This window comes from Drosophila hydei, unplaced genomic scaffold, assembly GCF_003285905.1.
Source record: "Drosophila hydei strain 15085-1641.00,03,60 unplaced genomic scaffold, DhydRS2 tig00008119-arrow-pilon, whole genome shotgun sequence".
Taxonomy (NCBI): domain Eukaryota; kingdom Metazoa; phylum Arthropoda; class Insecta; order Diptera; family Drosophilidae; genus Drosophila; species Drosophila hydei.
The window spans coordinates 3,401,056-3,422,836 of NW_022045830.1; the positions used below are offsets into that span (position 1 = coordinate 3,401,056).

Below are 21,781 nucleotides of genomic sequence, written 5' to 3' on the forward strand. Positions count from 1 at the left end.
CTTCCTCCCTGCGAAGCAAAAACAAAACTGAAATGGAAACACTTTGCCAACTCGCAGCGTAAGCCTGGCGTGCTCAGTGCTCTTTTGGCTTAAGTCGTTGGCTTTATTCAATTACCAAAGAAAATCATATCCGGGACAGCAAACAAATTATCTGAAATTACATTTGTGTTATCGGAGCTGAGTTTGTGGTATCCCTTATGGTCATCCACCAATACAAATAACGCATATCACAGCACTAACAAAACAGGCACACATACGAGGCGAACACTTTTTATGCGCTTAGCTTTCAATATGATTGCCACTGATGCCATTTGCAAAGTCATCACGTATACGCCACCACGCGCCACACACACAGCCTCAGCAGACAGATCATATATGTATGGTTATGGTGTAAGGGGCATAACACACACTTAGATACGTTTAGAGATTGGTTCATTGCCTGATTTCGTTTTGCGTTACGTCATTATTTCCGTTGTTATTTGCCATTATGACAATTTAGTTAGTAAAATTCGTTACGAGCTTAAAACTAATTTCAGATTACGCCCAGAGATTTGCAAGAGCCTGGCTAAGGCATTGCGAATCAAAGGCAGTAAAAATGCGCCACAACAAGACACAGAGATTGGGACGGAGACTGTGCTTGATAGAGAGACGGACAGAGAGAGAGAGAGAGAAAGAGAGAGGGAGAAGCATCGAATGTAATAAGTGATTTACATGACTCGCAGGAATTTAGCCGCAAGTCACAATCCAAAACGAAAAGGAAAACGAAAACCAAAACGAAAATGAAAACGAAAACGAGAATCGAACATTTCGTGAAATCAGTAGAAATCGATACTTCATTAAGATACCAAAACGTAGCTGACTGTTTGTCCCTTATGCCGACTCCCGCCGTTCGCTGCCTCCTTGTCCGTGTCCTTCGTTGTCTAACGAGCATGCCACGTTGGCTGTTGCTGGTGTGACGGCCTATCTCAATTGATAGATGGCCAACATGATAGACGGAATCGTGTCGCAGTGTCGCAGTGTCGCTGACTTGGCAGTCACATACAAGTCCGTGCTCTGCTGTCTCCAATTGTTCGCAATGCTGCGTATACGCAATATGCACATTTGCACAACAAAAGCACATGCCAGTCAAGGTCACAGCGATAACAACATAGGAAAAGAATAGAATGTAATACTTGCCACAGGCATGACTGATATATAATAAAATATTATTAATGACATGACTCAGACAACTCGATAAATTTGATCGTTTACTTCTATATAGTGCGCAACATCGAATGTGATAAATATCTGAATATAAAGTAACCAAAAAAGCCTATAAAACTGTATGATATAGTTGAAAGTAATTTAAATATGATTTTGGTATAATTCAATCATTGGAAGCTTTCAAAATATAATGAAAGACGCCAAAAAATAATATTCCAAAACTCATATATATTTCTCTGATATAATTATGCCAGCGCTGTGTGCTGTGAATATTCAATTTAATTGACTCTTTAAAATACTTTATTGAACTGTATGAATATTATTTTAGAAACGAAATGAAATTTGGTCTGATTAACTAAATTTGGCTACCGCATAATATGCTTGGTCCAAAGGCAAACGAATATCAATTTATGAGCCCGGTTCGCGTCGCTCTTGTTGTGGCAATAAATCATGTAATTATTACATGTAAGTCTAGTATTTACCTATGCACACCACACACACACACACACACACACACACAGGAACACATAGTTCGATAGATATTGGACTTTTCCGCTTGCATTCCGAATCAATTGAACGTGGTTTAAAAACTGAAATAACGTCGGCAGCATAAATTATTTAAATATTTTGCTAAGCCTTGTCGATGCGTGGGCACAACAGGGTAATTCGGGTTCCTATTTGAACTGGACAACTAAATTAAACCCAGGCCAAAATGACTGAGCCCGTGTGGTTCATAATGAGCACAGTGGCAGTGGCAGTGGCAGTGGCAGTGGCTGTTGCAGTTGCAGTGGCTGTTGCAGTTGCATTTGCTTTTGGCTGTAATGCGAAAATAGTTTAACATTTAATTTGAATTATTTAAGCGGCTGACTGAGTGAGGGGAGGCCAGGGCAGGGCAGGGGAGGTAGATATTACGGATGTATAGCTAAACGGCAGCAAATAATTGTAACGGAAATTGAAATTATATTTTGCTTGGCCTCATTTTGCAATTGACGCGGCTTTCGAATTAAATATTTGCTATTTTTTTATGCGCTATTCAAACTATTACAATATATATTTTTAGCTCTCGTTTTTGCATGCTGCCACTGCCTAAATCAACATTGGCATTGGCATTTAAATTGCATGCGAATTAGTAAATATTTTGCATTCGTAAAAGCCGAATGTAATTGAAATATACACACACACACGCATACCCACACACATGCATACCTGCATACATGTATGCATTTAATGCTAATGCCCAAAATTTTGATAAGGCGCTTAAGTCGTCTTCAGCTTCTTAGGTGTGCATTCATATATATATATATATATATATATATATATATATATATATATATATATATATATATATATATATATATATATATATGTGTGTGTGTGTTGTATATATATACACATATATATATATGTATATATATTTATTTATATATATTTATGAGGAATTCGTTTATCCTTAGACTACGATGCGAGTTTGATTTAAGTATCTTAGTCTAAAATCTATCAGTTGTGGAATATTTCCATACCAAACACCAAATATCTACGTTTTGCTTTTGAGGATGACTGAAGAACTATTACATTGTTTGATCTAGCAATGAATATATATACCTATGTGTTTATCCATCAACTCATGTTGCCTCAAGTTTTGTAACATATTTTGAATGAAAATTAAAGGAAATATTTAAAGCCTATTTTTAGGGGTCTCAAAGAGATGCTTATTTGATGCAGCTTATGATTTCAACCCCATAGCGCATGTTGCTTTAATTCTTAACTATAACTTATATCGTTAGTTATAGTTAGTTAGTTAAGTTACATTTTACATTGCCTTCCCAGAGGCCCAGATGGCGTAGTCCTTTCAGTCTTTGTCTGCAATTGTTCGTTCATAGTTGAGTCGAGAGTTGGCTTGGATGACTGTAAACTTTAAAATAGTGAACGTCTAGACTTATTTATTTCTTATTCTGTTCTATACTACAATATTTTAAGCTCCTTACAGTTCCCCTACAGAGTACAACTGGAATAGGATCTTAGCTGATTTCTTTTCTATTACAATTGCAGTCCTTGTCCTTTGGCAACAGCTAAACAGAAGTGAACTGTCGAAAATGCAATTCAAGGTAGGCATATGATATAAATAATGAAAACGGTTTCAACATATTTTCCAAATTAATTCATGAATCCCAGCCAAACGCAATTATTGTATAAAAACTCATTTAGATTGAATAATTTGCTTTGGCAAGTTGTCAAAAATTCAAATTACGCAACACCCGCAGCGTTAATTGTTGAATGCGTGAATCGAAAAGAATGTCGGCTCGTCAGGACATTAGTCGAAACGAGAGATTTTGTGAGCCAAGTGAACCCTTCTGCCACGCCCACTGACATCAGGCCCAAAAAGAAAAATCAGACATGTACGAAAGAAGCGCCGGAAATAGAAAAGCAACGGCAGCGCAGCGTGTGCCAGAGACAGCGCTGAGCGGTCAGGGCAGGAGGACTAGCAGAAGGCAGTAAGCAGGACGCAGGACGCAGGACGCAGGACGCAGGACAAGAAAAAGGCAACAGAATACACGCACGCCCCGTGCCGAGGCCATGGCTACGGCGAAGGGCTATTAAGACGTAAAACATTTTTAACACCTACTCGAAATGCCGCCCCGAAACAGAAATTGGGCAGGAGTTGGGCAGGAACGGGGGCGATAGCGGACGGAAGTGAAGACGCACTCACAGGAAGCAGAAGAAGAGGAAGAAGAAGCAGCAGCAGCTGGGAAATAGTTGTGCGAGAAGAAAGCAAAGAAATGAAATGAAATGTTTCTAATTCAGCGCAACACATTTAAAAGTAATGAAAATGGCAGAAGCAATTGACGGGCGTTTGCGACATGCCACGCCCACTCGCAGCGCCTCTGCTGTTGACACTTTATCAGGCAGCCAGCCAAGCAGCCAGGCAGGACATGCGTGTTGTGTGTGTGTGCGTGTGCTGGGTGTGTCGCATCCGTCATTGCCCTGCTCGCAACATTTTCCGCTTTTATTTATAATATGAACAATTTCCTTCAATGCTTTTCCCTGTGAGCCCAACAACTCGTACAATGAGTGCTGCCACTTGACGCTTACCACTTGCCGTTTTCCACGAAAAATGCATTTTCCCAAATAAAAAAAAAAACAGAAAATGGAAAAGAAACTGGAGTGCTGAAGTAGTCAATGCTCGCCTAGATGATACCCTGTATTGCCTGCCTTTGGAAAGTCTTCTCCTTGAAAAACGTTTGTGAGTTGGAGACTTTGGGATATGATGCAAGGAATGAAACTTAATATCGATAATTATCGATTTTGTGAGCCTGTAGAGAGTATAGAAAGTTGTAATGCATATAGGAAATAGACATATGTGTCAAAATCTTTTCATTACCAATTCTTTAAGTCTCTAAAGTGAGGGAACAATCTGTGAGACATATATATTTGGACCTCCGCCTGTTACTTGGGCCATGTATGCAGTCTTCTGCAACTGCCATGAGTGCAGGGTATAGAAAAAAAGAAAATTTCAATTTCGTCAGCGAGCATCCTCAGAGAAAGAGTGAAAGAGCGACAGAGATCAAGAGACAGAGAGAGTGAGAGTGAGAGAGATAGAGAGAGAGAGAGGGAGAAGGCAAAGCGACAGATTCGTCGTTGTCGCTGCCTTGTCTCGTACTTGTCGCTAATGACAATACACTTGTCTAGGGCAGCACTGCTAGTAAACGTGTATGTGTGTGAGTCTAGTGTGTGTGTGTGTGCGTGTGTGTGCGTTGCGCGCTTCTTACTTATTTGATTTACGTTTCATTTCCGGTTGCCATATGCTGCCTCGCATGCGAATGTTGCAACACACAGACACACACACGCACACATGCTTTAGCTGTAGTTGCAGCCCTCACACACACACACACTCACACTCCGTCAGACCACCTTGTGAGCACGTTATGCAATTATAACTTTTGTCGTTAGCAACTTTAAGCAACTTTAAACGTAAATTGCAGCCATGAAGTAGCTTTTGGCGCACACTCTAAAGCAATGCCACACACTCGCACACACACACACACACACACGCGCGCACACATACTCTCACTAATGCTAAACGTTATAGTTTGTTGTCGGCTTTAGCGCCAAGTGTGTGAAAGGTGTTTTATTGAATTAAGTGGGTTTAACGGGATTTCTATAATGCCAACAACGATGCTGCCTCTGTTCCTGCATATGTATTTATTGTAACTACAGTTGTGTGCGTGGGAGGCTGCTCTGAAATGAGTTTGTCTGACAACAACAACAACTGTCACACTTTTAGCTCAACTTTTTTCAGTTACGTAATGCATATTTTATTTAATTTTTATGAGTTGCCAACCAAAAGTGGAATTCATGCTGGAGTAGGGGTTAGGGGGTGGCAGGTGGCAGGGGTGTAGCAGCTCCTCCCGCTCTAAAGTGCTCCTCGCTGGAACTGTTGAAATTGTTTGCCAACAGTTAAGTGGCGCTGAATTATAATGCGCACTGCAAAATTACGAATCCGAATAATGTGCATAATGAGCGCATTTTGTCCAAGCGTTTGTCAAGCGCTTTCAACTGAACAGTGTTGCACAATTGCTGAACTTGTGAGCAGTGTTGCAAATTGCATAAATTCAAAGTAGTTTGCATAGAAACTCAACTGTGAAATGCCTAAGTGGGCTAATATAATGGATACACGAGTATGTACATAAATTAAGCTAAATATAAATGGGAGACAGATAATACAGATGCATAAGATACATGTATAATAATTGACAGAAATATAAATATATTGATTGATTGATTAATTGGTAGAGAAAAGATTCAATGAATAAATAAAATTATATTAGAAGTAATGAATGGATGTGTAGCTAGATAAATATATAAATATAAATAAATATATATATATATATATATATATATATATATATATATATATATATATATATCATATATAAAACTATATAAATGTAACTTGAAAAGATATAGAAATTATAGACACAACTATATAGGTTATTAAATAAAGTAAAATATAGATTTTCTGTAGATAGAAATATAAGGGAAATCAAATAGAGAATCTATCATTGTATCTATTTATTGATACATTCATTTCAATTTATAATTTCTATACCATTGATGCAAGTTATGTACATTTTTCTACCTATATATATAGATATATTCGATATATGATTCAATAAATGGATTATAAGATAGATTATTCATTTGACAAAAAATAGATTATCTATAATTCAGGTAAAGCTTGAAATAGAAATGGAGGTGTAAAAAGATGCGTAGAATGGATAAATAGGTAGACGGATTTGGATACCAAATAGATATATTAGTATAGATTAGACATATAGATAAATAATTAGATTACAAATAGATTATTACTCAGACAGATCGACAGCTATGCGTTTATCTTAGAATAATTTACATGATTTAGCATTTCATCATAGAGCGGCATTAGTAAACAGCTGAGCTCAGCTATATATAGTTACTTAATTTAGTATCTGTATCTTTGTATCTGTATCTTTTTTGCAACTGTCTTTTATGACATTTCATTCTGTAATTTGTGGATTTGGTCAATTTTATGCCATATGTAGTGAGGAATTTAATTTTAGATCGCTTTAGTTGAAGGCCTAGAAAAATAAATCATTTTACTATACAAACGCGCAAGCGGCTGATAGATTAAAAGATAGAGAATTTCGTTGGTTTTCTAGGCTTTTTAAGTGTTTAGTGTGTGTTGTTAGATGCCTTCAAGAATTGATGGTATATAAAGCAAAAAGCAGTTTTGATTGAAAGCTGTTTTGATATAGTTTTCCATATCCCAAAAATTTAAATTGATTTTAGAAATGTGTTTGGTAATGTAGCAGTTACTAAACAAGAATCAACGTGGATATAAGTAATCAGTTCAACTTGCATAATCTTTTCTTTTTTTTATTATTATATATAAGTTAACCTATGGGTTGTGTCTATTTATTTTTCCAGTCACATTTCGAATTAGTATTTCATTTAAAAATCTGTATTAGAGAGCTCCCTCGATGACAGCAAGGATAAGGACTTCAATTTAAATAATACTCACTCGTCATAAGCTACATTTTTGTGGCTAGCTGCGTTGTTGTTGTTGAAGTTTTTATGCTTTGCTCTTTTAGTTTTAAGCGCATATTTAACTCAGAGTATTTGACAGGGAAATGAATATGGGTAAAAAAAGAGCCAGAGTCGGAAAAAGTCGCGCGTGTGGCATGCAAAAGTGAAACTCATTTCCCCTGACGAGCACTTAAAAGCCCGCGCCACTGCAGTTATTTCCCATGTTTTGCTCAACGAGGACGCGGCTAGTGTTTCAGTCTTCTTGTTGTTGTTGTTGTTGTTGTTGTTGTTTGCCGCCTGCAACTGGACATGCAACGTGCTGGTGCTTGCCGCAACCTCAACCCCCCTCCGGAGGCACTGGGCACATTATGGTGCAGTCCGTCAAATTGACTTCCTCTCGAAATTAGGCAAATGGGCAGCAATTAAATAACATGTGATTCAAGGCGACCTCTGGCTGCGTTTGTGTGTTTGTGTGCGTTTGTGCTTAATTTATTTCAGGTGTTGTTGCAGTTGTTGTTGTGCTTGTTGTTTTTTTGTAAACGCTCGTTAAATATTAATAAGCCATTTAACTGCCACAGCACGTTGATGCATGGCCCACAATTAGGCTGCAAATAGCTCCAAATGTTTACTTAATCAACGCCATTCATCAAATCGACACGTTTTTATCCACGGGCTGCCCGGTCACTCTGTACACAAACCCACTCTGCGCATACAGAAAAACACGCAAGCTTAACCCCACACTGCAGCACGGCTCCCATTGAGGACAGTGCTACAAACTGCTGCTGCAGCAGGCGAATGCCGCCAGAAGACACTGAGAGGCGCCTGAAAGTGGAAGTGCTGCGGGGTCATAACCAGAACTGAAAAAGTATTGAAATTATTTAATGTATTCATTTGGAATTGATAAGAACAATTTATGAAATTATCATAGTTATATCATATAGCTAATCAGTTGTGAGAATGTATCTCTTGGTTATAGGAACAAAAGTTGAAAATCTTGATTAAGGAACATATTCTAGGCTGACCCTTACAAGTCTCTGCCTGTCTCTGTCTGAAACCCAGAACTGAAAAACTATTGAAATTATTTATTATTTATCATTTGGAATTGATAAGAAAAATTTATGAAATTATCATAGCTATATCATAAAGCTAATCAGTTGTGAGAATGTATCTCTGGGTTATAAGAACAAAAGTTTAAAATCTTGATTAACGAACATATTCTAGGCTGACCTGACAAGTCTCTGTCTGTCTCTGTTTGAAAACTCTCAGAGCTTAAGCTATGTAATTTAATGTGTTGTTAACTAATACTTAAGACTAATACTCAGACTTAATGTATTTAACGGCGGATCATTGCAGATAGTATTCACTTTATTTCCAGACGCTTATTTAATTTTATTATGAGTGCTGCGAGTCGCTGCATATGTAGCGCTTTCTTATGTCTCTCCGTGTGTCATCAAGGATCACCTCCATGTGAGCCATGCTCGCAATTGGTGTTCACTAACAACTCACTCAAACAAAACTATACAACACTGTTTCTAACACTGATATAAATATCGATAATGCAGACAATTTTAAGAATTCTTTTATCATATTTTGATTTTTTTATCGCTCTTCTAACAACCTCTTTCTCCTCAAGACTTGCTTATCTAAGCATCTCATGATCTTATAATGTGCTTCAAAAACTCCATTAAATACTATTAAAAAATAAAGTTCTCTTCTTCTTGACTCATGTGAATATTTATATTATAATATATAATATATTATAATATATAATATATTATAATATATAATATATTATAATATATAATATTATAGTGAAATCTCTAAACTTTGTTTAGAATTCTTTTCATAGCACTAATAATCTATAAAAAGCCAGTTCAGTTTTCGGAGCATTCTTAAGTCAAGAATTCTTAGAGTATAAAAAACAAATTTGAATATTTTTTCAAATACATATAAACCTAGTTTTCGCTTACATAGCAATCAAATTGTTTTATGTTTTGCTCCACCTGGTCTCAGCACTCTATAATTGGCTTCCGGCTTAGCCCGCCTGTCAAGCGCTCAATAAAGATATAACTTTTCGAGTAAGAAAATTATTAAGCTCAACCCTTATCTTTGGCTTGACTGCAGGGTAGCTGTGCGTGAGGCACTCTCTGTTTATTTATTTAATTTTTTTATTCATTTACTTTTTGCTGTTGAGCATATTGCATTTGCCTGATCTGGCATCGAATGCGGCCTAATTTGCCACATGCGGCGTCTGAGCCGTCGCACGTTTATTGTTTGCATTCAAATTGAATCCCTTAACTGGATGTGGCACTTGATGCCGCAATTGACATCGACTTGCAGCGCTGCGGCCTTCACCCTCTCTGCCAGGCTGCAACAATATAAATATTAATGCTGTTTGCTGAACGTTTCGATTGCAAGTGGGTTTTTGGCGAGGACTTTAAAGCTGGCAACACTTGGCCGATTCACACGCAGGGCCAGGACAATGGGACGTCGCATATTAATCAGGCATGAGGCTCAAATCGGAGGTACGAACAAGAGCAGCAACAAAAAACACTCACTGAAATTGCGTATGTGGCACTCAATGTGCGTTGAATGATTCATCTGCTGGACTGTTGACTCCGGCTCCGGCACGGGCACGGGCACGGGCACGGGCGCCGGCTGCGGCTCGTTTGAGGGGTTGCATTCGTTTTAGGGTGTAAGTCGATGCAAATACTTTAATCCACTTCACAGTGACACTGAAATTAACACACACACACACTCGCATATACACAAATAGAGAGAGAACAAGAGGCAGTGACAACCCTCGGCAATTGGCAAGGGTTGGGTGGGATGGGGTTAGGGGTTGGGATGGCATTCAAATTGGCTGCTATCGCAATTATTCATATGGCGGCGACACTCATAAAATGTCGCGCAAGTGGAGTCCAGATATTTGGGTGTTGTACACACTCGCACACACACACACACACACACACACATACACAGATAGGTACATGGACATTCGCCGTGCTGTCGTCCTTTTGACAGATGAAACACAAATGCAATTATCACTTTATTTTAAACGATTTATGTGCAACAGGACGACGGTGTCCTGTGTCCTGCGTCCTGGCAAACATGCGACACGACAAACGGACCAACAGACGAGCGGACAGCGGATAACAACGGAACATGTAGACATGAAGCCGACAGCGGCGTAACGGAAACGGAAATGGCAACATGCGCTGCCACCCGAATCCGCGCTTCCTCGATCCATTCAGCGTCAACGAGCTGCCCGCGACCCGGCCGTAGGTCAAATGAAACGCGAAGACCATAAAAAAGAAAAGCTAACCATAAAAAAGCGACCTCATCAAATCTCTTATGTAAGATCATGCTCTGTCAAACTGCATTCACATTCAGGCAACGTGAAGCAAATATGAATATATTATTATAAATATATATATAAAGATATATATTTGTACACCTATATGCATACACACATATATACTTCTATACATATGTGAACATATATATATGCAACATTTACGATTACTATAACTAACTCTTAATCAACGCAAGCCACCTTTAAATCTCACAGAAAGTCCCTTTGTTTTTATCGACTCGCACGTTGCATGATTAATATCTATAAGAAAGTATCTCTACAATGATAGTAACTCTAGCTATGAGATATTTTAGACATTTTTACCAAATATTGAAGATACTTTCTAAAGTGCATAAGCTCTATTCTACTCGTTTTATTGGTTTCATGGACTATTAATCTTCCTATAATATTAAGCTTCCTACAGAGAAATTGAAATGTATACTTTTAGATATATTTAGACACACAAATACATACACATGTCTAAAAGTATACATTTCTAATTCGCAGTCTGTAGGAAGATATATACAAAAGATAAATTCGGTAGACACAGCCGTTTCTCTTGGGTACCAGGCACATTGAAAGAGAAGTTTGTAGTGCAACTGGGATATTTAGTATTAAACATTGACATCTGCTACAGATAAAGAAGTCTGAATTATGTGGTGCATCCATTGGAGCAGAGTGAGCCCCAAAATATTGATTATTTTAAGAAATTTAGCTATTTTTCACCCGTGAATGTTTTCATGCTTTAAGCTCATTCACGGAGGCACAAGCACATTAATTTTGTGCAATACCTGTCTTGCTGTCAGTCTGTATGAGGCTATTGGGGGCAGAGATTTGAAATTTGGAATATATATTCCTGGGTAAACAATTAGCGACGTGGCAAATTATTAAATACTCTCTCTGATCTAATGGAAATGCTATTAGTTAAGCTGCTAGGCATTTGAAAAATATTTTAGCTACTTTAGATTTAGCTACTTTCATTGGGGAAAATCGGGTAAGTCCGTCTTTTCCATACTTTTCGAGCTAAATCCTTTGAGCACGTGATTCCTTTAACTTAATTCTTCTAAAACAACGACAATTTGAAAGACTTTTTCGAAGCATACGTCAAGTAGACTTTATCAAAAAGATGTCAGATTGATCTCTGTCCATAAGGCATGTATCACATGGCATTGCATAGTATTCAGATTATATTTAGATTATACCTCATTGAGATCGCAGCCAACTTAGTAAAGGAAAACTTTGTCAAATCTTGAACAATCTGTCCGCATTAAAGAAAGTCAAACATTAAAACTATAAAAACTAATAATGGAAATCGATATATATATGAGATGAAGAGATTATGAGGCATCATATAACAGTTGCAGCAGGCACTCAAACATACAGTAGAACTGCACGCAATTAGGTCCTTTTTTATCGGCAACATCTTGACAATGTCCTGTCAGAAATTCTAATGCGTATTGTTGTGCCTCGATTGCAACAGATTTTGAGGAACTATAATTTTTGCTCATATTGAATGGGAATTGACAGAAGGTTAATGGCGCCGAATGAGGCAGGCTGAGCGAGTTGGCAACAAGCAGCGGCAACAATTTAACACCCCGCTGCGCAGGGGCTGCGTTTGCTAACAGCCGCTAAGGGCTCTGCTGGGCAGTGGGCGACGGGCGGGGCTGAGAGATTTGCGATAAAAAATGATTGCACATGCGAGCGTTTTGCCTCGAAATTGCAACATTTGCGGCATGAAAATGCCGCACAAGCCAAAAGAAAGCCCAACACATGCTGAGCAATGAGGGGAGTGGAGGCTGGTGCACAGTGGAGGGTGTGAGCCAGCTCTCTCGCTAGCCTAGCGACGACCCAGATTTGCACTTGCCGCCCAGTTTAGCCGGGTTATCAGTGGCCTCGAACATAAATCACTGTCAAGTGTCATTCGCTCGCGTCGACGCTAGCTGCCATGCACTGAGAGAAAAGGCTCAGTGCATGCTTGAATGAAGTACGCTGCATGTGCCTTAAGCTGATCTACAGAATCTTTTCAGTTTCGCAAACAAAGTAAAACTCAACTCGAACCAATTTGTATCTGACCTAAAGGTAATGCACTCAAGGAAAAAGCCTGGCAACAACTAATTTCAAGAACTTCTAGGTCTGGGATGTATGCATGTAGGGTCAAAATTTTGAAAACGAAATCTGATGAGCTTTGTCTGCTTGTGTAGAAGGCAGCTAGCAATACACTTAGAGAAACTCTAAAATTTGAGTATTATTTTCTGATAGCTTAGAATTTCTAGGTGCAGCTCTGAAATCAAAGCAGTTCTGCTTGAATACACTTAGAGAAATAGCATTGTGTGTACTTTAAAATGTAATTAAAGTCTTGAGTCATCTCAAAGAGGATTCTAAAAACTTGCTGCTCAGCTTTAGCATTCTCTAGTTCTTTAAACGAGCACTTTTCTCTGAGTGTAGTAGCTGGTAGATGCTTCATTCTTGCTGCTTCGACAGCGCTGCAGTGCAAGTTTTTTCACACACTCACACACACTTGTTGGTGTATTGAGCTATCAGCTTACCACGAAACATGTGCATGTGTGCCTGCTAGCCAAAAGGTGCATCAGCGGAAACTGCAGCAGCATCAGCAGCAGCCACTCAACGTGAGCTCCACAACAACAGCAACAAGAGCCAGAAAAAGTTGCTAATTAAACTTTTTGCTTGGCGCCAGTTCGTGAGCTTTGGCCCCAGCAGGCATTGGGCCGGCATTTGCCACTGCAGCGAAAGTGTTGCATGTCGAGCAGTCGCCCATCACAGCGACACATGTAACCTTTGGCTCTTCTTCTTCCTCTTCCTGTTCCTCTTCCTCTCTAGTCCTCCTCTGCTGCGCTGCTCCACATATTCGTTACGCTTTGGTTAGCATTTCGTTGCGCTGTCAATGCAATCGCCAGTGAATCCAGCCACAAGTATCACTTTGTCCGCGTGCTGTGTGCTCACTGTACCATGCGCATCCCCTAGATCCAGCTGCATTACTCCATGCGCTCTATATCCATTGCTATCTGCGTCAGCCGTCTGGCTTCTTGGCATGCCTAATTTCCGCTATTGTTCATAATTTTTATTGCGCTTGTTGCGAATTAGTTTCGGTTACGCCTGATGCCCAACCCCTCACCCCCCGCCGCTCACCCCTAATAGCTAGCAATCAGCCCTTGGCCGGCCTTGTTGCAATTTTTTGCAATTTAAAATTTGTTGCCATAATTGACGCCGTCTTCAGTTAGGGGTTGACTTTTTGTGCGTCGACTTGGCTTACAGGGGCGTTGACAGCGGTTACAACTACTACAACTACATCAACAAGAATGCTTAACATGACTGCCAACAGGCGATTGGCCATGGGCTTAGGGGCGAGGGCTGCGGCAGCGTTGAAAGTTGAAAGTTGCCGCAATAAATGCCCAACCGCTGTTGCTAGCATTGACGTTTGTTAACATTCTGCAAACAAGTGTTTGGCAATGTTAACTGTTGCTTGACTAGCTGTAGCTGTAGCTGTAGTAATCAAATGCATAACAGAAATGTGTTGCGGGTCAAGTAATGCTAACACACACACTGGCAGCAAGCTGTTAAGTCAGCCCCCCAGCTACCTCTCTGTTAAATATTTCTGCTGCCAAAAACCCCTTAGCGTACTTTTCTGTTAATAAACGAATCATCGAAAATTGACAGAGCAATGTAAAAGGAACAGAATGTTAAAATTCGAAGCTTCGAAATAAATTTAACATAAATGTTAAGCTCTTCTGCTTCATTTCGAAATTCGACTTGCTGTTAGCAAGGTTCAGCCCATCTGACTTCCCCTGTCAAACTGTTATGTTACATTTCAAATTGAAAGCAAAATGCTGTGTTGCAGGGGTAGGTTTCCCTGCCGCTATCAACAGCAACTGTTGCTGTTGATATTTGCTGTGAATGTAAGCGTATTAAGGGGTACCAACAGAGCCATTAGCAGTCGGACAGCGCCTGCTTATATGCTGGCTTACTTATTGGACTTTAGCAGTTATCAGAGATATTTACAGAGCTATGCTAATGCTAACAGTCATGAGTTTAGGCAGCGCCTGCACTTGCTTGTTTACTACATATTCTATTTTCGAAATGTTAACTATAGAAAATTTCTTTATTGCTGTTAAAAAAATTGCCTTGGGATTAGGTTTGTGATGTTAGTCTAAAATCGTTTTATGTTCTGTTGAGTTTAACATCACAGTTAAGCCTTTAAAACGCTCTTAACTACTTTTACCGCCATGACAACAGGTGTGCAGTAAAATGTACATTTCTATTCCCTAAAATATTATTATATGTTCTTAAAGCCAAGTGAATATGCAAACGTTTAATTAAAAAATATATATAAATATTTAAATTAACATTTTAGTAAAAAAGTATTAAAAATAAATATTTTAAAAATATTTTTAATTTTTTTTTAAAACTCATTAAATATATTCCATACTATTAGAAAGCCGTTTAACTTAAAAAATGTAAGGCCATACCAGTTCCAATTGGACCATTCACGTTGTTTGCGTAGGTCGTGAGCAAAGAGCACGTCAAACTCTTATCAGTCGTTGGCTTATCAGCAGCATTTGTGGACGCTGCGTGTGGTGAGTTTCGGAGTGCGGCCATTTGTCTCTCTTATTGGCGACCGAAAAACCCAAGGCGGAAGCCGAGCTGCCAACGACACTTCGGCTGCGTCGTGGTGGGTTGCATGCCGTGCACTTCGGCAACGGCGCGGCGACACGAAGCGGACGTCGCTGCCCGCTGATTGAGTTGAGAATTTATTAGCGCAAAAAACGAAGAAGCTTCAGTCTCGTGTTTGTTGTGCGCTCGTAAGGATGTGTCCGCAGCCGCTGACGGACCTCGTGCGTTCGCGTCGCGTGTGCGCGCGTTCCCAACGCTGAACGCTTCGGCCGCTTCAACTGCTTTTGCATGCCAAAAAAGTTAAACAAGAAAAGAAATCAAAAGTAAAATTACGAAATTTCTGAAAACGCCAAAGGCGAGTGTTTTAATGTTTACCAAAAAAAGAGAAATAATAAGGAGTGTGTGTTATAAATGTTTTATTTTGTGTTCCGTTCGTGTGGCAGCCACCGGCTGCAGCAAGCAGTCAACAGCAGCCCAATAAGCGGCCAACAAGTGCAACAACAGCCAACAAAAAGGTGCCTACAACTGACCCACAATCTGCACTAAAACATAACTCATTGCACCGCCGACCCCCAAGCCCCAACCACCAACCCCCCACTTACCCTTCGCACATACCGCAACTCTGCGGGGCATGCCACACTGTTGAGGCATGCAAATTTTTGGCGTTGCATATTCCCGTACACAATCAAATTTCTTTTCGGGGCCTGGCCGCAAATGCAAATAATTTCGCATTTATGCGAAGCGCCAAAAGCGTTTTATGCCACGCCCACCCTTAACATTTAACGCCTACAGTCGACAAAAGAGTTGGAACTAGATGCGAGCTTAAGCGCGATTCACACGAAGAAAATTTTGAATATTCCTTAATTTCAATTAAAATGCAAAAAAATCTTAATTTAAGCAGAAAATAATTATTTTAAGATTTTACATGAGGAAAATTTTTTGAAAATGAGTTGATTTTAATATTAGAAAATTTTGGAGTTTCTTGAGATTTCTTAAGAATAAAAAAAATGTTAAAACAGTGGAGAAATATTAAAATAATTTAATTAAGTTTCAATTAAATATTTGAGACCAAAAAACTTCACTTTTTGAACATATTTTTCGTTTTAACTTAAGTAAAAAATTCTTTTGACTTTTTAAGCCTTGCCACGCCCAGCGCCTCTCAATTAATTAGTTTAATTAGTGGCTGTTGGCGCTTTTACTTGACCAAAAAAAAATTGTTTTGGCATTTGGAAAACGACTTTGAAAACTTTCGCAAAAGGCGCTGAGGCCGAATTCTAATGGCAAACATTAACGCACAAACACACGCACGCACACACACCCACACATACACACATACAGAGAGCCGAAAAAGGACCTCGATCAACGTTTCATGTGCCATTTAACAAACACTAAGCGAACCCTTTGCGTCCATTTTTCTTAATTCCATTCGCTTCTGCTCGACAATAGCAGCAAGAAGCAGCAGCAGCAGCAGCAGCAGTGGCTCAGACAATTGCTCTACATATTTTGATACCCTGCAAATGGGCATATGTGCTATGATATGCAATGTGTAATACATGAGATATATAAATGTGAAGAGGGCGAGAGAGAGAGAGAGAGAAGCAGAGCGTGAAGGCAAGAGAGCAACAGATAAATAAATGGAGCTCAATATAGACTTAGAATGGGCAATAAGTATATTTAAAACATATAGATTTATTATATATATCGGATCAGTGTAATGTCTAGTCACAGTGCCAGTCAAAAGTTCGTCTTTTATCTCAGAAAAATCTTTAATTCAAAGTGTTTTGACCAAGCTTAAAGCTTACCATGATCTGATTCACTTGCGGCTTCGATTAGCCAAATTATGCAGCTGCTATAATGATATATATAATCTGACATATTTGTTATAGAAACAATACATTTGCATAGCCAAGCGATTGCTTTTCTAGGGTATTTGAGGTTCATCATTTGGTGCGCTTTTTAATGTTGTTTATTGGCCAGTTTTCTTTTGGCCATTTCGTTTTGGGGGGCGAGGCAATAAAAGCCGCCAGCGACTTAAGACATTTCGTGGCCCTAAATGGCAGCAGGCGGCAAGGGGCATGTGGCATGTGGCATGAGGCATGTGGCAGGCTCTGTGCGGCAGCCAGCGAAAGCAAACTAAAAGAAAATTTATTTACTTTGCCACTAAATTTGCGCTGATTTCGTGTTGTTGTTGCCACTGACCGTTGCCCCACTGGCCCGCCGCTCGATTGCCTCATTTGTTGTTTGCCCCACTCAAAAAAAGTAGGCAACAAAAAAAATAAAAAAGAGAAGAAAAGAAATGTTTGTCAACAAACGCAGCGAAGCACAAAAATAATATCAAAAACTAAGTTGAAGGCAAAGCCAAAGATGCCACACACATACCCATCTCTCTCTCTCTCTCTCTCTCTGTGTGTGGCATATTTTTGGTTCAAGTGTGCCACGTCCGGCGTACAACTATGAGTATTTTAAAATTTGTGGCACGTGCCCCAAATAGCAAACATCAGCAAATAATAAATTCATTGTAAGCCAACGCACGGCGTTGCCTGCACTTGAGCAGCGGCCAAAGGGGCATGCGGCGTGTGGCATGTGGCATGAGGCTGTGGCATCTGGCATGGGGCATGTGCCAGAGATGAGTTTCTGACCGGCTGTGCAACCAAATTAGCTGCTTTACTTTCTTTGCTTTTCGTTTCTATTTTTTTTTTTGTTTTTTTTTTTTGGGGCAGCTAAGCTCAGTTTACGGCACGCTTAGCCATTCGGTTTGTGTAAGTGGCATGCCGCAGACAGACGCCAAAAACTACTTGCCACATCTTGCGGCACAAGCGGCCATTGTATTCTGCACTTGCAACAATTACAATTGCATTTGTGTCTGTGTGTGCCAGCGCGTTTTTTCATTTGTGGCAACACCTGCTGCTGCTGCTGCTGCTGCTGCTGCTTCGACACTTAAGAAAAGCCGCAGCTACAGCTGCAGCTGCACTTGAGCTGCGTGTTGCTATTCATAGTGCAACGTGTGGCATCATAAGCTGCAGTCAGCGCTGTAGCAGCTACAGACAAATGCTTGCAACACAATGTTGACACGCGACTTTTGTTGATCTCCTTTGTATTCCACTAGCTCTTTCAGTGTGTGTGTGTGTGTGTAAAATTTCCATTCGAATTAAGTAGTTTGCAGCTTGCTTCTCAGCAAACAAAGGTATTTTTAATTATTTTCTATATATTTTAAAAATGAAAGTAAAAATGAAAATGAAAATGAAAGTTTAAAGAGAAAAATATTTGTAAATTTTATTTTTGATAACTTTTTTTATTGTGACTGAACTTTTTTTTGTTATTAAATTAAATTATATTATTTATATATACTATAAATATTATATTACTTAAAAATAAAATGCAGTCAAAATTGTGTTTCCAAATTTGATTCGTGTGCGTGAAAAGTGAAATTTCCATACCAAATTAATTTATAAAAAATTTAAGGCACTAAATGCAAATTGAAAAAAGGCAAAAAATATTAAAAACAGTTAAATGTGCCAAAGTCAAAGGATAAATAGAAATATTTTAAGTGAATTTATAAATTCATTATAAATATTTAATAACATATAGAAGTTGAAGATGTATATTTTTAGACTAACTTCAACTGTGCAAATTATGTATTAAAAAGTCATAAAAAGCAACAGACAGAAAGCATAAATAAAGAAAAATGAAAACAGTTTCAATGCTAAATAAATAAATAAATAAAAAGTGCCTTGAGGGGAATAAAAAATAAATAGTTAAATATATTCGGAAATTGAAATGTTTGCCAGCGTTTAGTAATGAAATATGAAATGAAAATGAATTTAAATTTAAATAGACGAAAACTTGTTTATTTATTTAGCAAGCAAACAACATTCAGAATTTACGCTGCCATAAATTAAAAATTATTTTAAAATATATTTTAGCACTTTTGTCAGTTGAAATATTTACAAATTTAATAACGTTAAAGTAACTTCAAATATTAAATATATACATTAAATATATACTTGACAAAATATATTTATAGATATATGTATATACTTAATTTGTAAATATATTTATATTTTATATTTTTATATATTTATATTTATATTTTTATATTTTATATTTTATATTTCATATTTTAATAATTTCGTATTACAGGAATTTAATTTAAAAACAGTTTTAATCTATTTTTTTATTAAATCCGATTTGTTTAATATATTTCTACTTTGTATTTATGTTAAATTTATATATATATATATATTTTTTTTAAATACTTTTATATATTTATATTATATTTTTTTATATCAGATTTAAAAAGTATTTTTCTAATTTTATGTTAATAAAAATTCAGTGAAAAATCATTTTTTATTTAAGTATTTTTATTTCAAATAGCGTTTTTTTTCTAATTATATCTGAAGATATAAAAGCCTTCAAAAAGAGTTTCGGTCTGTTTAGCTGAGCTGCGCTTTAGCTAATGCTTTTTCTTCTTCTTCCTCGCCTACTTCTAATTATCGCCCTTGTGCAGCTGGCGTGGAAGGGGATAAAAACTTTACAATTTATTCGCGTGCATTTGCAACATGTCAAAGCTTTTCATTTATATCAGATGCTTATTCGCAGCAATTTATTCTCTTTTTTGCATTATTTATTTATGCAACTTCATTGCGCCGTGCCCCGCTCGGCTTTCACTCTGCATCTTCTTCCATTTCCGCTGGCTTAATTCATTTTTTATTTCAACGTAAATAAGCAGTAAATTACAAGCTGCAGCAACAGCAGCAGCAGCAGCAACAGCAACAGTTGCTGCTGCTTGTCCTTTGCATATTTTGTGTAATATTGTTGCTTACTTTATGTAGCCATGTCCTCGCCGTTAGCTCTGCCATATTTCCGCACTCAACACACACCTTACCCCACCTGCTCACCTGCCCACTGGCAAGTGTCAGCTGCCGTTTGCCCCATCCGCTCGTCGCTATTCATTAACAACCTGCGCAATTTGAGTTCAAGTTCTGTCAACTTGCAACAGCAGCATTTGGTTGCATTTTTGTACACTGCGCGAAGTGCAGTTCCGCTTTGTCATAACTGCAAATCGGCTAGTGACATCTGAACTATATACTTAGTGATTTCTTGTGCCCCTTCTTTTCCTTACAGCTCTTAACACCTGCTGTCAACCCTTCAGCAGGGCTTTTGTGAAATAGAAAGAAAACGTTGAACTGAAATGTTGGCTGGCAGTTTAATTGCTTTGCTGCAACGACAACTGCTCATTAGCCGGGCCAACAGTGGGCGGGGTGCGCTCTGTGCTGGCCAGCTAACTTGTTGAGTTGGTCAGCAGCAGTTGGCAACCACTTGATGAGGCCCGCGCGGGCTGGCCCCAAGTCGTTAAGGTGCTTAGCGCAAGGCGACTCGAGACAGTCAACTGCGACGCTAACGGCAAACGCAACGGTAAATGTTACTATTAGCCATTAGTGGGCTTCAGCGTCTTTGTTTGGATTAGACGGCGTCTAGGCTCGTGAAGTGTCAGGTGCTTACGCAGCGCCTATTCCCAGTTACACAGTCACGGTCTATTTAGCTATTATATATATGATGATTATATATCTGCCATATATTTTATTCAGAAGCATAGTCAATGTTGAGCCGTGATGGCTACAATAAAATGAAAGGCGCAGAGCCTTGTCCTTAATGTCCTTAATACTTAAAGGTGTTTACCTGAAAGTGTTTTCTACATCAAAGAAGAGTGGCTAAAAATAAATAAATAGAAAATATAATTTATTTTAATATAATGTTAAAAAATTAGATGAAAGCTTGCCTTGATTGTAAATATTCCATTAAGATAGATTTTATCAGGTATGCTTAGCATTCAAAGCGTTCTAAAAATATGAAAAATATCTACGTAAATTCCTGGCAAATAAGTCATTTTCTGTTTTCAATTCCAAGAAGGCGCCTGTATTGACACACAAGACATGCGGTAAAAGAGTCGAACCCTATTCAGAGATTTATAGAAAAAATAGTAAAGTCAATCAATATGTGATTAAATTTAGAAATTAGTCAGAAAAAGGAATTTCTGAACGGAAAGAAAAGGGAAAACATGGACAAACATTAAAGAAAGTTAAAAAAGTTTAAGAGGCTTATTAAATTTAATAATTATTGCACAATTTTCATATGAGAATCTATTTAAATATTTTCTTAGCTTACTTTTCTGCTGACGAAAGATATTCTTTTGTTAATTAATTTATATTTTCTTTTAATTTGTTAGTCTAAAGCTCAACGTAACTTGAGATTTTTTATAGTGCAATAAATTTGATATGCATAAAAGTAAAATGAAAACTTGAGCAGATACTCCTACTGTCAAGGCTAACAGATGACAGGAGTACATAAATTTAGAGCAGTCTTGTTTGTTTAAAAATTAGTGAAAACAAAGAATTTGAAGTAATTTGTTATCCATTCAGTTGGCTGAATGTTTTCAACGCCATAATCTCTGCTCTCTAGCTGGTCTTTAAGCCCTGCTCTTGATTCTCTGTAACTAACAACATTTTAATGACTTTCAACAGGCAAAATAAA

General features: G+C 38.2%; 1 protein-coding gene across 2 annotated transcripts in view; it reads right to left on the minus strand.

Annotated features, from left to right (window-relative positions):
- Positions 1-20,895: 20,895 nt before the first annotated feature.
- Positions 20,896-21,781, minus strand: part of LOC111592695 — a 138,580-nt gene continuing 137,694 nt past the window's right edge. The window contains exon 6 of one of the 2 annotated variants that reach the window (XM_023305069.2): positions 20,896-20,961. In XM_023305069.2, the coding sequence (XP_023160837.2) occupies positions 20,948-20,961 (14 nt within the window). In that variant the 3' untranslated portion in view covers positions 20,896-20,947. The remainder of the gene's footprint in view (positions 20,962-21,781) is intronic. The other variant, XM_023305071.2, reaches the window with a different exon arrangement.